The sequence below is a fragment of the Vanessa tameamea genome, chromosome 20, assembly GCF_037043105.1.
Source record: "Vanessa tameamea isolate UH-Manoa-2023 chromosome 20, ilVanTame1 primary haplotype, whole genome shotgun sequence".
Lineage (NCBI taxonomy): Eukaryota > Metazoa > Arthropoda > Insecta > Lepidoptera > Nymphalidae > Vanessa > Vanessa tameamea.
Genome location: NC_087328.1, coordinates 6,251,727 through 6,268,875, shown reverse-complemented (window position 1 = coordinate 6,268,875; position 17,149 = coordinate 6,251,727). Strand labels below are relative to the sequence as shown.

The following is a 17,149-nucleotide window of genomic DNA, read 5'->3' as shown; positions in this document are numbered from 1 at the left end:
ATAGATTTACGATCTACGTCGGTAGTTTCAAACGAATACGTTGTTTTCAAAAACAGATAAACTTTTTTTAATAAAATTGTGCTCAAAAGTGTATCTGTATGGATATCTTAAAATTTCAAAACGCTATAGTATATATACCTATATACTATTAATCATTCGTATAAATAATTTCCTCTATTTTTTATATTCATTTTGAAACGAGAACATGAGGTCCGTTAAACAAAAACTAGTTGTTTAACATAACGCGATTGCTAATCGAGTTGAATTATAACAAAACCATAATAATGTTCAAATCTTATAGTTAATTCGTGACGTTTGAATTGAGTTTAAATAAAACCCAATTTGAAATCGTGGTTATTTCGAGTTTTTGTGGTTGCGTCTTCGATGCAGACATATGGCATAAAATATCATATAATTAAAAAAAAAGTGTATGTAAGCATACTTCAGTTACGAATACTAATACTTGATCATAAGTGCTATTAATTACATATAAATATTTTAATGAGTATTCGTAGTACCACATTAATCAACTTTGATCTTCACCTCTTATTATTTTCTTAACTAAATGATACAACTAAAACGTATTCAAAGACGTATTAAGTTGAGCGTTGAGGAAACCTGCTTGCCTGGGAAAACCACAAACAGATGTAACTTAAATATACTGCAACATACATCTAAATAGTCACACAGGATTATCTACTCTAAACTAAGACGGTAAAGTTTAAAATTCAGTAACATGCGTCAGAAGTAACGTCTGATTAAAACTTAGATACTACTAAAGTCTTGTTTACGGTCATTGTAGTAGTGAGTTGAATTCGAAGTCGTGCGAATGTTTTTGTATTTTAAAAAATATATTATTTGTAATAAAGCTTATGTAAAGAAAAATAAATAAATTTATTACGAACAAAATTAAAATAAAGGACAGCATCACAGTGCAGTTATGAGGAGTATAATAGGTAAGTTTGTATGTATATGCTATACGAATGCTATTTTTTCATTCATAGCGTGTATGATGAAATTTCAATATAAATTAAGGCTATTTTGCTTAAATTATTCTAATAGTTTTGATTATTATCCAATGAACGACATAGAACTTTGAAAGTTTTTTCGCATGACGAATGACAACTTATTCGAATACACGTTTAAGTTCGTGTGTTTAAGTTCCAAGCGTTTGATCAGACAGGTATTATAACCCACATATTTCGCAAATTAAAATCGTTAAACTAACTCTTTATTTATTCTCTTATTTCAAGCATTATGCGTTTTATGCGCAATATCATATAAAGTGGAAACGCAGTCATTGAACAATGTATTACAACAAAGAAGAGGTGTGATTATTCCTCAAATTAATCAAAAACAAGAGAAAGCGGTTACATTCCGCGAAAACAAAAATGATGCTCTCAGTAGCTATGATAAATACATTCAAGATGTACTCAATAAAAGAAAAGCTGAAGCACAATTGAACAGAGAGGACAATAGAGTGCATAATGAACCATCTGCATTATTCAATCATGATAATGTTAACTTTATCAGTGGAGTGCAGCCAATAAGACCTATTGATTCTGAGGAGTCCCCGATCACCACGAAACCTGTCAGATTTGTTGGTGTGGGTAAAACAGACGTGGAATATCTCAATAATGTAACGTACGCTATAACGAATTTTGGTGTTAATCTGTTGAAGGTAAGGAGAAATAAATTATATATTTAATTCACTCCCGAGGGTCCCCTCCGCGCTAAATTATTTAATATTTCAACTTAGCAATCATAACCCTAATTGTTATTTTATTTTTTTTGCTTTATTTACTCTTAATTTTCAAACGCACGCTAAGACATTTGGTAAGTGCGACTGTCACTCCCTCAAACAATTCACCAAAAAGTTCATGAAAAATTAAAAGTTAGGGAATAATGTCCTTATTTTGTTGAGCAATATTGAATTAAACTATATTTTAGTATAATTTGTGATCTCTCTATTTCTTATATATTGTTTTTATATTCAAAAAAAGAATATTTGATATAACATTATTCAAATAATCACTCCCTAAAAACATTTATAGTTTACGCTGTTAATATTAAAATAAATATTGTTATGTAACTTATTTTGGTTTCTATAACATTTTATGCTATTTAAATAGTAATTATCAAACAATCTATCATTACTTTACCAACAATATATTAAAATAATTAGAAACATTATTCATATTATCGATCTATTTGTGCCTTAACAACTGAAGTTAACGTGTGCTTGGTTTATATTACAGAGTATAAACCGTTTGCAATCCGGTAACATCATAGTTTCACCGACATCAATCGCGACCGTTTTGGCTCTGTTGCAACAAGCAGTGTTTGGCGAGGCTCAGGATGAAATAACGAGGATATTGCAAATGACTCCTGAAGTCGTAGCCCCGACATATAGAAGATTAACGTATGATATGAAAGTAAGGAAACTTTTTACATAATTAGTTATTTTAACTTACAACGAAACCATACTTTTGAAGATAACTAATTTGTGATAATTGTTCTTATCGCTTTAGACAATTTATCTTTAGATTTGAACATTTTTGAGTTAAATATGTTACCAAAAGATTTAAAATAGTTAATGTTAGTAAAATATCTAGTAGAACAAAAATTCGCAACTATATAATATTTAAAATTATTGATATTAATATGAGACCGACTATTAGTACAATTATTGTTCGTGACAAAATCCAACTGCAGGCGTCCGCTCTATTATTAATATTAAAATTAACCCGAAGTAAAGACTAAATATATATAAGAAAAACACTAATTATATTATGTAGCAATTTTTTTTGCTATGGCTATAACTAATTTGTTATGGCAAAGATAATAACTTATCACAAAAGTACCAATATTAAATTACGTATTTATTAATTTTCAGAAACGTAACTCTCGTAATATCCTGACCGTGTCAAATAATTTATTTATCGGCGATGGTTTCGAAATTAACCCCGATTTCAGAGAAACTGCCATACTGAACTTCGGCAGTGAAGTCACAGTCATGGACTTTTCGAGACCTGTACAAGCTGTGAAGCAAATGAACAAATGGGTCGCCGTTCAAACTCATAACAGGATTGAGGATCTGTTGCCTTACAGTAAGTATTGTAAAAAAAGTATTACGAATATTATGACTAAATATTAAAAGACAGGTAAAAACCTACCCGTTGGTTGATTACATAACTATTTTCCTGCATTAATAAATATTGCTGTTTATGAATGGAAAAAAAAAAATTAAAGCATGAAATAAATTAATTTTAGATGCTGTCAATCAAAACACTCAATTGGTGATTGCAAATGCTGTGTACTTCAAAGGACTTTGGGAAACGAAATTCAATAAAAAAGCCACCAAGCTATTGATATTCCACTTGAACAGCGGAGAAGCTAAATCGGTCTCCTTCATGCGCATGCGTCATTCATTCAAGTATGGTATTGATGAGACATCCAAAGCTTATATAACAGTTATGCCGTTTGAGGTAAGTAATTGTTTTCAAGCTAAGATGCTAGTTAAGTTACAGTACTTGTTAGATCCTAATAAGTTTCAAGATAAGATGCTAGTTTACAATAAGCTCCATTTATTTATTTTTATTTCAGCGTCACCAATACTCTTTGATATTGATTCTTCCGCATCAGTCATCAGACGCAGATACAACACTAAACTCATTGACAAATACTAAGTTAGTGAGTTATCTCAATTTCCAAGAAATTGAAGTACAATTAGAAATACCGAAATTCACGATTAAATCGGACACTGATATGATACCGGTATTGAAAAACGTAAGTGACTCGATGAGATTTATCTTTAACATTTTTAGTATAGGTTTCACCAAACTTTTAATATGATAACTGCAGGTCAAGATGACCCGATTCTGAACTCCTGGTCGGACCTATAAAAGAGATTAGTTTTCTTTTAAAGAAAATTGTTGGTGACATTCCTGAACTGGAAGTTGAAGGGACTCGGAAAGCTCGCAAGGCAAGAGTGAAGTGATAAATGCACAATGCACTTTACGCCTGTTTTTTCATTTAACTTGCACTATAAGTGCGTGAATAATCTTGTCTATTATCCGTTTAATGACTTCTGTGGTCGATATTTGTTTTAGAGATTTCTTACTCTTTATACCAATGATTGTATCTTATTTAACAGATGAGCATCTCAAAGATCTTCTCACCTAAGACTGATCTTTCGGGTCTTGGAACATACAGAACTTATGCTCCAGAGATTTCTCAAGCAGTTCACACAGGATACTTATCTGTCGACGAACAAGGTCTATCCGCAGTAGGTGCAGCTGGTTTTGCAGCCGTTGCCCTATCATATGATGAACCTTCAGCTATCTTCCAAGCAAATAGACCATTCCTTGCCGTTTTGTGGGACACACAGTTTGCTATACCATTATTTATAGCGAAAATTGAAGATCCGTCTCAATAAATAATTTTATAGTTTTAATATATTTTTGTGAAAAAATAAAATGTGATTCATTTGTTTTATATTTTCACTCTCGCGATTAAAATGTGTATATTATTAATAATAATAATTAGTAATATGGTATTAATAAAATATGTATGGAAAATATTTGTTTACAGTTAATTTAAAACTTTATTTATATTATACTTAAATTAAATTTTACGTGAATTATAAATATATTAAACATATGATCAGAAGTCAAATAATTTACTCAATGTTTTATCTTATACTATTTTGATTACTTACGTCGTTTAAAATATTTTAATAAAGAATTTCCACCAAATATTCGAAGGTCGCCATTGTAAAAATCTTCAATTTCTTGTAAAGTTTTGCCTTCAGTTTCCGGCAAGAATAAATATAAGTAAATAGTTCCGATGAAACCAAATACCGCATACGTAGCAAATGTTCCCCATAGCTTAACGCCTGTTTCAAGATTAATGAAGGTTTTTGCCCCGAGGAAGGAGAAAATGTAGTTGCTTGCTGCGGATAGGCCTTGTGCTGTAGCTCGACTTCTGCAAAATAAAAAGGTGCATATATAATAACATAAGCTTTTTGTTTAACTAAATTTTAGTAATTCGAATGTGACTTTAATTGAAAAGTGTAAATTTAATTTACTTTTAATTTGTTTATTGGATAGTAAATGAAATCAATGGACATCTGAAAAAAGCTAAAGATACTTATTCAATTAATTTTATACTGTATATATTTGTATAACCAAAACTTTATAAAGAAATAATTTACCTGAATGGAAAAATTTCTCCGAGCAGAACCCACGGAATTCCTAGTCCATTAAAAAATGACAATATGTATATTAATATTAATGGTATAATACTGGGCTCTGTAGGGAATGTCGATGGTTGGTATGAGAACACCAAATCGCTCAAATTTCTTTTTGCGTATATACTTATAATCATGCAGAATACGGCACTTCCGAACAACGAAGTAACAGCAAGTTTACGCTTGCCGAGAACCTTAATAAGTCCAATGACAAGGAAACTTGTGATGAATGTGATAACTCCCACCATCAACTGCAAAAAAATTGAATTAATTACTATTTGTGACATACATTTTTAATAAACATTGTCATGGGTTATGCCCGGGTGAGGCCAATAGAGGCTATTCGGTTTTTATGCCACTGAAATTATCTGTGTTAGCTCGATATTACTCCTGTACTGGATCCAATCAGACGTATTAGATTTCCGTCTCTTCGGACAATTAGAGTTGGAGAAAGCTCCGCGTACTTGTATACGTCCGTCAGGAGAACATGAAAACAGTTTTTGTTTCTTATAGATAAATTAAGTTAGTAACAAAGATTTTAATATAATTATCGATATCAAGTATTTTGAAATTATTTAAATTCGTATGTAAATTTATTATTTAATACATTTAATAATTTCAAGTACGTGTTAGTTCGATACAGGACACATTTTTTCAGCATCAAAGATTTAGCTACTTTTGGCACATTACTAGTGTCATCTACAAGGATAGAATGCCAGCCATAATTGCCAGACTTTAACGGTCCATATTTAAATTAATTATTTTATGCCTATAATCTTCTTGTTTTAATTAGGTCTTAGGTAACAAAAATTTATAAAAATTACCACAACTTGCTTGCCATCCTGAGCCATACCAAGGGCTCCACAAACATTGATTAAGTTCGGTCGCATGGGCGCCAGACCACTCATCACGTAAAACAAAAAGTACAGCACCATAAGTGACAGAGGTCTTAAGGTCTCTTTACAAAGCATCACATATCTAATCTTAAGGATGCGTCTGAAAAAAATAGGAAATTTGTGTTCAATTATAAAACATTTTTTTTTAAATACATATATACATATAAATTTGCACAATCCACAAACTTTCACTTATCCGCTGACTTATTTAACTCTAAACTATAAACTCTTGTGTAATAATTTAATCAAACTACTAATAAAATTACTATTTTAAATTATTTGCTTTAAAATATGTTATGATTTGTTTTAGAAGCGCCTTCTATAATTCATCTGCAATATTTGTAACTGATATGAAAAACGTGACTTTATTTTATTTACAATTTATTGCCGACGTGTTTATATTATTGAAACAGTACATTTAACAACAAAGTAAGACTTATGCATAACATTATTACCTTACAAAACAATTCATTGATTCGTGTTCGCAAAGTTTATTATCTTGGTCAGTATTATAACATATGACACAGTTTCGTAATTTCTTGCTATAAGCGCTTAGTTCGACGAACTCATTCTTTACGTTTTCTGGCGATGTCCAACCGCGTAACTTACAAAGGGAGTCCAGGGCATCCTTTTCTCGATCTCTTGTAAGAAGCCATATTGGCGTTTCTGGTGACTAGATAAAGTTTAAATAAAGAATATATACACACATATATTTCTAAGTAGGATTATATCCAAATAATAGAAAGGTATACTAATTAAAAGTTTCATCTTTATTTTAGTTTAAATTAAACTAGCATTTCTGGTATGTATCGGATTTTTTAATAAAATATTTCAAGTATTTGGTCATGCAAAGTTTTGGGAGTAATATCAACAGGCTTTTTATAGAATATAATTTATCTCGGTCTCCAATGCCAATTGGTTATTAAATAAAGGTTTAATTAGTTATAAGGCTATTTAAAATTTTGAATATATCCTAGATATGATATTATTACTATTTTATTTTTTTAAAGAATACTAGCTTAAATTAATTATTAAGGAATTACTAATATTCCTATTTACCCCTCCTTTTAAGCTTATCACTTGTGGTAGGAGTGGGGAAGACAACAGTCCAAGTGGTCAGGATCGATCCTGCGACTTTTTATATCGCTAGGCGGCCCGTAAGCCATTGCACTATAGATGCTTTAAAATGGAATAAAAAAATAAAAATTAATTTAAATTATTTAAAGTTTTGTACTTACAAAAACGACGGTAATCATGGATGCAACAGGCGCAAGGAGACATATCAAAGCCGCTGTCCGCCAGTCCACCATTGTACCAAGAAAATACATAATTAGAATACCGAATGATGTGAACATTTGAGTCAGCGTGCAAAGAGCGCCACGTATCGATGGCTCACTGAAAATATAGGAAAACACACCCAGTTTTCGTAAAAATATTTGGCAAGACAATTGATTACCATAATCACTATACAAAAATGAAGAGAATCGCTAAAGAAAAATTGAAAAAAAAAATGTTACCAACAAATAATTCTTACCTAATTTCTCCTATATAGCAGCTGATAGGTGCCTCCATAATACCTGAGCTGATGCCCAATAAGGCATTAGCGATGAAAAGTGTTGCAAGGTTCCAAGAGAAGTACATCAGAACCCATGCTGATAACATGGGAATATTGACGATAAAGTTAGCTTTTCTCCTACCAAAGTAATCTACAATCGGTCCAGAGAGCAACGCACCCACGGGCTGTGACAAGAATGATATACTCCCTGAAATAAAACCCGTATTATATACACACATCAAAATAAATTTTTAAACAGTTTCCATGAATTTAATATCTAATACAATAAATCATTTAAAAGTTACCAAACCAAGATGCTTGTGTTTCATCAAGTGATAAGCCTTCTTTAGCGTTTAGGAGCGCCGGTATCATAATAGTTGAGAAATTAATTGCCATGCCCAAGTCAAATAAGAGAAGAAATGATGATGTCGACGCTGTGATCTGTAACATATTTCAATATTTTTTTTTTTTTATGACGTTTATTGGCGGACGAGCATATGGGCCACCTGATGGTTAGTGGTCACCACCGCCCATAGACAAAGGCGCCGTAAGAAATATTAACCATTCCTTACATCACCTATGCGCCACCAACCTTGGGAACTAAGATGTTACGTCCCTTGTGCCTGTGATTATACTGGCTCACTCACCCTTCTAACCAGAACACAACAATACAGAGTACTGTTATTTGGCGGTAGAATATCTGATGAGTGGGTGGTACCTACCCAGACGGGCTTGCACGAAGCCCTACCACCAAGTATGATGTTAGATCATAAAATGAAATAGTATAAAAGTTTCATTAAAAGTATAACACCTCGCCTTATTGCCTTCAGGTGACAGGAGGGCTAGTATTTTGCCCAGAGGATCAGAATTGCGTTTCAACGGGGAAATGCTGCTAGCATTCATGCCACCATTTCACGCGGTCATGTTTTGTACAGTAACTATTTTTAATTTTTATTTATGTATAATTAATATTTTAATGTTAATAATTCTTATGGAAATAAAACTTTTCTTTTTTGTCATATCATTAAGATGTAAAAAATGTATTAAAAACTACTTTGATCTAAAATCTCTTTGGATTTAACTGATGAATATACATTTTTTTTAAAAACACATACTAATAATAATAATTCAAGTTTTCGAGTCTCATTATATTCAATTACTGCTTTAAGAATGTTTGTTTTGTTAAAAGTTACATTTTTAAAAATTTTAAATTTTATTGTAAAACCTGTTTTTGTTTTGTTTGTTTTTCGTCTCAGCTATTATGTGTCATAAATCGTTAATTAAAGCGTCGATTTACTTTATTCTTAACGGAAAAATGACACTACTGAATACGTTAAGTTATCAAAATTTTATTACGAAGTATTTTCTTGTTTTTCTTAACAATTTCTAAATAAATACACTTTAAAACATAACATTTTTTTGACTAGACTTAAGAAAAACTTTTTTTACTTATTTTTAACTATTATTTCAAAGTTATTTGATATTATTTATGTAAGGAAAAACGATAAGTGTCTAGACTAATCTAAAATGTAAGCGCCAATTGCTCCAAAATTGGCTTTAGTTTTATGCACAATCCAAAGATAATTTCAAGTGCTCAAAAATTTTCATAGTCAATATTACAAAAGGGTGAGTTGGTAATATTATATTATATTCATGTAACGCCAATATTATATTCATGTAATAAATACTATAGACAAAAGTTTTTTTTTTTAATTTTTATAGTTGTTAGCGATGCAACTATCACTAGAATATTCTCCGTGCTAAAATATATGTATATCATTGGTCATAGCATTCGGTTGAAAAGTAGATATAGAAGTTGGCGTGCAGTCACATTTATATGCGAGTTAGTATAAAGTAGATGGTATAAAAACTTTCTCTATGAATAATACGTTTATGTGTTCCACCATTTCATGGTAATCGGTCAAAAAATGTCGAAGTCTTGTCTTATCGCAATCGATTGATAACATGATTGTGATAAATTATCTTATGGTTGCAAGATGCTCAGACATACAATATTGTCAAATTTGTTATTGTTGGTAACAATTAATTGTTATATAATTTAAACACTTTCTATGTATAACATGACCTGGTTTATTATTACGATTGTATATCGTCTATATATATAAAAATATAATATAGTATATTTAAAATATTTATATTATAATTTATATTTAAATTAAAAAAAGTTTTGCTGAACATGAATATTACAAACATACCCTGCATATAAATCAATCTTTATATTATTTTAATAAATTAATAATATTTATATTAATTATGAATATTTCAGATAGTATTTGATCACACTTAATGTAATTAGAGAAACTATATTACCATCGGTAAGATAACCTTGTATTATGAAATTTCTTAATAAATATACATATCAATAGATTGGATATAGAGTGAACGAGTTCACGTTAAAATCGATGTATGGGTTTTCATAATTTAAGTAAAACCTATTTCTAATATTTAAAAAAAAAATTAGATATAGGTACATTCGAAACACTTAATTTTTATCAGTAAGCGAAGGTCTTATGCTTATAATAACGATTTTAAATTATTCACTACTATAATATATATGACTCGATCATGGATTGTTTATCCAAATATCATCCAGACTAGCCTAGGTATCCAGAAAGTCATAAAGATTAATTGACAAGAACGCAAGAAAGACAATTGAAACACAAAGACAAACAAAAATTGTAATCCTGTTTTTTATTGCGATCCTCTCTGGAAATAAAAACTAACACATCAATCTACCACACGTATACAAGAACCAAAGACACAGATAATAAATTAATTTAATATTAGAAAACCGAATTTTTTTTTTTTACTTACCTGAGAAAACGTCGATCGCAAACGACTAACATGTTTTGTATTTTCATTTATTTCTAATTTTAACACCATTGTATATTACATACAAAGAAAAAAGTCTACTTTAATAAAATAGTATATAGTAAATCAACTAAATCTTCTTCACGAGGAACATTTTTCACAACGCTGAACGTCGAAGTAACGTCTTCAGTCTTACACAAATAGCTGGAAAATGAATTTATAATCCACTTATCTCCTTAACTGGTTAAGGAGAATCATAATACAAATTACTAAACTATTTTCACACGAAAAATAAATAAAAAAAAGGTATCATTCTTACGATGTGTTTGGTAGATAATATGCTTAAAACTAAACAAACATTTCTGTCTGCAAATTCATATATTATTTAGTTTCAGATTTCGACATACTTGATACATACCATATTCGTAGTCATTGTAACCTTTTATTGTAGTCATAATCAAAACTATAAGTTTTATTATTTATATATAGAAATAATCTTTAAAAAATGGGTTAAGGGTTTTGGGATTATCCAAGACACAAACTTGAACTACATAGTATAGTATAGTATACTATAATTTAGCATATTGTATATTACTAATTTTTGTAAAGGGTACTGGGTTAATAATCTTGCATTACGATGTAAGTCGATAGCTTTGTTAATTTTAAGTTAATCGAAACGACACAGTCCTGATATTAAACACTTATTCAATAATTATTTAAGAACCTAATAATAAACAACTAATATTATTTATATATAATACTAATAAATAACTAATAATAATAATAAAATTATCATAAATTTATTTAATTATTATATAATTTTTGTCTTACTTCTCTACTTTTTTGGTATTCTTTTTATTTATTTTTAAAAGAAAAACTAAAAATAATTTATTAATGCTCTTTACTATAAATAATATAAATCTGAAACTGGCATATTTTAGGAATACCTTATCTATTTATGTAAATGTAGATTCTACCATAGTCATAAAATTACTAAGGATATGTTTATGAATAGAAAAAATATATATCTATCAATATTTACTAGTTTCAATTTTAAATTTTATTACTTAGCACAACCAATAAAATATAAGTAGATTTCCTATTGACCACTTAAAACGATGCTAGGGAAATAAAACATGCTGTGTATTTTATTGTTTGGTGAGTTACATTTTATTAGCAGACTGTACATACATTATACTGTGTGACTTTAAAATTAAATGTTTTCTTTTCAGCGTTATCACTCGTTTCATGGTCACAGCAACATTTGTCATACGTAATGTTATTTTATTCTATCTATAATTTTAATTGAATATCAATGTTTTGTATAACTTCGATTTAATCAATTAGTAACGAAGTATGCTGAAATACGTAATCGCGTATAGTGTAAAGTATCGCATTTAATATTTTAATTGAACGTTATTTAAATTTGACAACAATGAGGTTCTATATATCTCAGTAGTCTAGTGTGTAGCTTATACGGTTATAGTTCTGTAGGACTTGGAAAAGAATCCCGGGAAAAATGTTTTCAGTGCTACTGAGAATGAGAATACCTGGAATTGAGATAGTGGCAGTGTTACACTGCTGTACCTCGGAATGCAGGGATACTATTCGACGGTTAGCCTTTGCTCCTGTATCTGATCTCTCCTTGGATGTGGTTTATTTTATTGTATAGGTAGGCGGACGAACTAATAGACCAACAATAAGTGATCACCATCGCTCATAGACATTGTTGCCGTAAGAAATATTTATCAATAATTACAACACCTAACAAAGATGTTATGACCCTTTTGGCTGTAATAAACCTGATTTATTTGGCTTTCAAACCGGAACACATTATAGTACATAATGAGCATTGTTATTTAGTGGAAGAAAATGCGAAGTGTGACATCTTCCCCTTGAAAGTAGACAGCGAGACAGAGATAGACAGACTTTATCTGTCTTGGCACCGAAACTCTAGTTGAAATTTGACCATGAGAACTTTATTATTGGTTTTACATATATTGTCTATTAACAAAATATTTTTGTGTACACTACATAGTCCCATTTTGGCATATTGATTTAATACGAGTTAAGTAGCAGCGAATTGAATGTGATAATTGTTTAAATAAATAAATGATTGATTTCAAGAATCGTACGTATTTGTATTTACAAAATACTACATTTAGTTAAAAATAAAACATTTTTTTTCATTTCAAATGAAAAAAAAAAAGTTTTATTTCGTTTATCTACGAATTATATTGAGCATGAGCATGAGCAATTAGTTTACAAAGGAAGGTTAGGGAATGTCCAGATATATAAACACATTTTGTTCACAGCCAACAAATTTAGGTTATTGTTTAATAAGACTATATAGAATTACAGTATCAACTATGAGTAAGCACTAGGTATGCAGTGTAGAGGATAGGAGAGCGGTTTATAATATGATAAATTGTTCGTAAAAATGCGTTAATTTGGGTGGTGCTACATTAGCAACTCGATAAATTGTAAAGAAAACCCAAAAGGTAATGTTTACAATATTATTTCGGAGTTAAATAGTTGAGGTTGTATACTGCCACTAACTGCAACTAACTTCTCTAGACACCAACTACATTTTGCTAACGACATTTTGGAGTATTTTTGGACTGTTATTTACGTCTCACAGCTGGACAGTTTTTCAACCTGTCCCTTATGTGAGACGGTTCACCACCCGCCACAGCACTCCGATAAACTAAATTAAAATACTATTATGGTGCAGTAGATTATAGTATAATTCGTATCTATTAATTCATTACTTTACTTCTTTATCTAAAACCGCACATAGTTGTAGTTACCTTTGAAGTACGTACTTGAAGTGTGACCTTATCGTGTTTTATTTAAATATCGTGTTTTATAGTGTCAGATATTTGAACTAAAAATGAACCCATAGTTTAGTACTAAACTTTTTTTATGGCATAGTTTGGCGGACGAGCATATGGGCCACCTGGTGGTATGTGGTCACCACTGCCCATAGACAATGGCGCTGTAAGAAATGTTAACTAATTCTTACATCGCCAATGCGAATACGATACGAAAGGCGAACAATACTGAGTACTGTTGTTTAGCGGTAGAATATCTGATGAGTGGGTGGTACCTACCCAGACGGACTTTCACAAAGCCTGACACCAAGTAATTTATAATCATTTGTAGTTTTACAAGACAGTATCACAAGTGCAATGTAGGCTTTATTTTCTTTGTTTATATTTTGTTCTAATTATACACTATGAGTAACAAAATAATGTTACACATTATTTAAGCTAGTCAGAGACAAAGCGTTTATATTTGTCTCATTTTATAAGATTACAGTATTAAGAATGCAGAATGTTTAGTCATGAAATATTTCTCTGTCATTTTTATCTTTATGGACATCAATAATTCTTTGAGATTTAATTTGTTCTGCTATATTACAATGGGACTATGTTAAATTATAGCTATTTAGTTGATTATAGATGTAAGTATGTACCTAGGTACGTACTTATAATGTCGTCCTGACAGATTTCGTCTACGGCAACTACGCACATATTGTCATAGTGCGCATGTGCGTAAATACAGATGCACTCTGTATTTTCTTACTCCTATAACCCGATGGGATGGAAAATCGGAATTGTACACACGGGAGGGTGCACAATTCCAACTTCTAAATTTCGGATTGTTACTGAGAATTTTTCGATGGAATACACCCTAATAACATTTTATCAGTCCGACCTGGGGTTTGAACCTAGGACTTAGCGATCTGTAGCCCAGGGCAGGCAAGTACGTACTACTCGCTTAGTCAAAAAGTAACAGTATATTTCTGTGTTCCGATTTAAATGAACATGAGTAAAGTAGAATATTGACAGGTACAAGACTTAACATTTTGATTCTTGTCATTATTGGTGAATGGTCAATTTTATGAATATTTTTTTATTTTTTATTCTTTATAAGGAGTTCATATATATTTTTAGTCTATGTTAATCGCCAGTAATGACTTGCTATTGGAATAAGCATTATATAATAAGTTTTATTTAAAAAAATATATTATTTTCAACTATATAAAAGTCTGAATTTAAATCATTTTCAAATTTTTAAATTATTTATTATGAATAAAGATCATGAATGATTATATATTCATGATCCTCTACAGAATGTATTACTTTGACTTTTATTAATGTTTTATTAAAACTTTTTATTTACTTTTATGTTAAAGTATATTTAGTTGTATCTACTGCTATACAATAGGTAAAAAATAATGTTCACAGCCAATAAACTTCTGTAAAATGGCTTCGACTTGTATCCACGACAGCCGTGTCGTCTGCGCGTCTTCTCCGGATGGTTGTAGTCGACGTAGTTTCATGGACCAATGCGACATGTATGAATACAACTGCGACTACGGAACTCGTACGTAATTTTTATTACTTACCTGACTACAATACGCCCGAATTTAATTCATTTCAAATGTGTGCATGTGTTTATGTACGGTAGGTATTTTTTCATAGAAGTGTGCGTACTTTTAAAATGAATATCTATTTTTACCATAAGCTACAAATTCAAATGTAGCGCGTTATTGGTATTATGCGAATAGACATATGTAAATCTATTTTAACAAAAGTGTTGACACGGCCGAAAGTAGTTTCACTTAAGAATCGATTTATTCCGCATCCGCATTTGTATATAATAATACTAGAAATACTTAAAGCAATAATATTTAAATGGCCGTTCGTGGGCATAGAAACTAAACAAAACTTGAGACTGACAACAAAAAAATATGCGAATCTAATATGTAAAAAAATGTTCAAAACCGACTTATGTATATTATCTAAAAGTTGTTTCTCCTCTTTCTATTGAGCGAATAATAATATGTGTACAGGATCGTAATAAATTTTAATATGATTGACAATTCGTCTACAAGTGATAATGTTTGTATGCTTTGATCCTATACATCATATTAAAACTGGATTGAGACTAAAAATTGATATGCATGAGATAGCCCTAAAAAAAACGAAAGAAAATCTATATCAAAAGTATTACCGTTAATCAATAGGGCAAACTTTATGTACATTAATGTATGAACTAAATTTTAAGCAGGTATAATCAAGAGGCACATTATTTAATCAACCTTATTTTATGAAAGTGTATTATATTCTTAATCCACCTTGCACTTAAAAACAACCAAAACTATTTAACTGTGTCAAGGCTTCATACAGTTTAAACAAACAAGAAAAATTTTAACGATTATATTATTCTAGAGATTAGGAATGTTGATTATCAAATATAAGTCGTTTAATGTATGCTGTTAACCCCTCAAATCATTTGACATTCCGAAAATCTTTTATTAAAAAATATGCTTATGATAAAATGCTTCATATTGTATACAATATGAAGATTTTATATTAAAAGTCATAAACATATTTCTCTTTTGTTGGCTTTTATTTGTGCCAAAAAGGCACAGATTATTTCGCCATTGTCACGTGGGAGAATATTAAGAATCCATTAAAACATATTTTTACAAATACACTTTGTAGAGTACAATTTATAAAATATTTTTTATCACTGAATTTCATAATTTTATTGTCAATGTCAATAAGTTTTGTAATATTGGAGTAAAACTATCATAGATAAAAGTAGTATCGAAATATCGATTTTGAAATAAATCAATAAATCCAATTTGTTATCTTCCAGAGTACATGACGAAAGTGACCAGCCCTTGTAATAGCGGTCGGCCAGACTACTTATGCTAAAATACCACGAATTTGATGACAATAAAGTATTTTGAATTAGACATTAGTTTTACTCCAATTTGAAGTGAATATAGTAAATAGAATTGAAGTGTTTGCTTGAGCTATACAAATTTATATACGTAATAAAAAGTTTATTTTTAAATATATAATTGAATATCTACCTTGATTTTAACAATATTACAAATCTATATTTTCATTGCAACAAAACTGTTGATGAGTTATTTTATTGGATTTGATGTGATAGAACATGTTTCGTTTGGCTGTGCAAGTTGAGTAACGTTTACCATAACATTAATTATTAAGTAAATACCTTAAATATAAGTCAACGTTCTAACTCCACTGTCTATTTTAGGTTATATAGAAACGTACATTTTGTTTTGTGCAACTTTGGAACTGCCGACTCAAAACAATTTGATTGACGCAATGCTCGAAACTTCAACAAATTGTGGTAATAAGAGTCTTTTGAAACATAAAATAAATAATACGTTCATACATATATTTAATTAAGAATACATTATTCTTTGTAGGTTTGGAACACACACACAAAAATGTGATTACCAGTATAAAACAAAAGGCAACATCTTATTTTAAAAATAATGAAAGTGAAACTAATACTATATTAAAAGACAAGGAGACTTCAACAAAAACTATAATGTCACAAACAACAAATACAGCATTTACCCTTTCTGAGACTAGTAAAATCAATACTGATAATTCAAAACAAAATCTTAAAGATACGGAAATTTGTTGTGATATTCCGAAAACATGGGCAACCACCACAGAGTCACAAAAAATAGGTTTCACTGAATATTCTGAGGAATACATATTTTTAAACGACGTATTAAACACGACAGTAGAAAAACCAACAGTCTTGAATGCTACT

General features: G+C 30.1%; 3 protein-coding genes across 3 annotated transcripts; 2 read left to right on the top strand and 1 right to left on the bottom strand.

Moving 5' to 3' along the window:
- The first annotated feature begins 684 nt into the window (after window positions 1-684).
- On the top strand, window positions 685-4,582 carry LOC113401585 (leukocyte elastase inhibitor-like). The gene is made up of 7 exons (XM_026641554.2): window positions 685-956; window positions 1,254-1,681; window positions 2,259-2,435; window positions 2,897-3,110; window positions 3,274-3,488; window positions 3,607-3,789; window positions 4,157-4,582. The coding sequence occupies exons 1-7, from the start codon at window positions 941-943 to the stop codon at window positions 4,436-4,438; spliced, it is 1,515 nt and encodes a 504-aa protein (XP_026497339.2). The 5' UTR covers window positions 685-940; the 3' UTR covers window positions 4,439-4,582.
- Window positions 4,583-4,691: 109 nt separating this feature from the next.
- On the bottom strand, window positions 4,692-10,761 carry LOC113401702 (facilitated trehalose transporter Tret1-like). The gene is made up of 8 exons (XM_026641731.2): window positions 10,538-10,761; window positions 8,008-8,143; window positions 7,682-7,910; window positions 7,386-7,542; window positions 6,603-6,820; window positions 6,076-6,247; window positions 5,216-5,502; window positions 4,692-4,986 (listed from the first exon to the last, which is right to left on the bottom strand). Exons 1-8 carry the CDS (start codon window positions 10,604-10,606, stop codon window positions 4,713-4,715), a joined length of 1,542 nt encoding a protein of 513 aa, XP_026497516.2. The 5' UTR covers window positions 10,607-10,761; the 3' UTR covers window positions 4,692-4,712.
- An 896-nt stretch (window positions 10,762-11,657) lies between these two features.
- LOC113401586 (uncharacterized) lies at window positions 11,658-16,307 on the top strand. The gene is made up of 4 exons (XM_064217996.1): window positions 11,658-11,692; window positions 11,767-11,807; window positions 14,788-14,926; window positions 16,208-16,307. The coding sequence occupies exons 1-4, from the start codon at window positions 11,671-11,673 to the stop codon at window positions 16,264-16,266; spliced, it is 261 nt and encodes an 86-aa protein (XP_064074066.1). The 5' UTR covers window positions 11,658-11,670; the 3' UTR covers window positions 16,267-16,307.
- Window positions 16,308-17,149: the final 842 nt, after the last annotated feature.

Bases quoted from the DNA above. Each gene is read 5' to 3' on its own strand.
- LOC113401702 (XM_026641731.2), bottom strand. From the start codon at position 10,606: ATGGTGTTAAAATTAGAAATAAATGAAAATACAAAACATGTTAGTCGT. The intron at 5,503-6,075 runs GTAATTTTTATA...ATTTTTTTGCAG, and splicing joins AGGATGGCAAGCAAGTTGTG to TTGATGGTGGGAGTTATCAC. The intron at 4,987-5,215 runs GTAAATTATTTC...TTTATTTTGCAG, and splicing joins GGAGAAATTTTTCCATTCAG to AAGTCGAGCTACAGCACAAG.
- LOC113401586 (XM_064217996.1), top strand. From the start codon at position 11,671: ATGCTGTGTATTTTATTGTTTG. The intron at 11,693-11,766 runs GTGAGTTACATT...TTTTCTTTTCAG, and splicing joins GCTGTGTATTTTATTGTTTG to CGTTATCACTCGTTTCATGG. The intron at 11,808-14,787 runs GTAATGTTATTT...TAATGTTCACAG, and splicing joins CACAGCAACATTTGTCATAC to CCAATAAACTTCTGTAAAAT.
- LOC113401585 (XM_026641554.2), top strand. The intron at 1,682-2,258 runs GTAAGGAGAAAT...TTTATATTACAG, and splicing joins TTGGTGTTAATCTGTTGAAG to AGTATAAACCGTTTGCAATC. The intron at 3,790-4,156 runs GTAAGTGACTCG...CTTATTTAACAG, and splicing joins TGATACCGGTATTGAAAAAC to ATGAGCATCTCAAAGATCTT.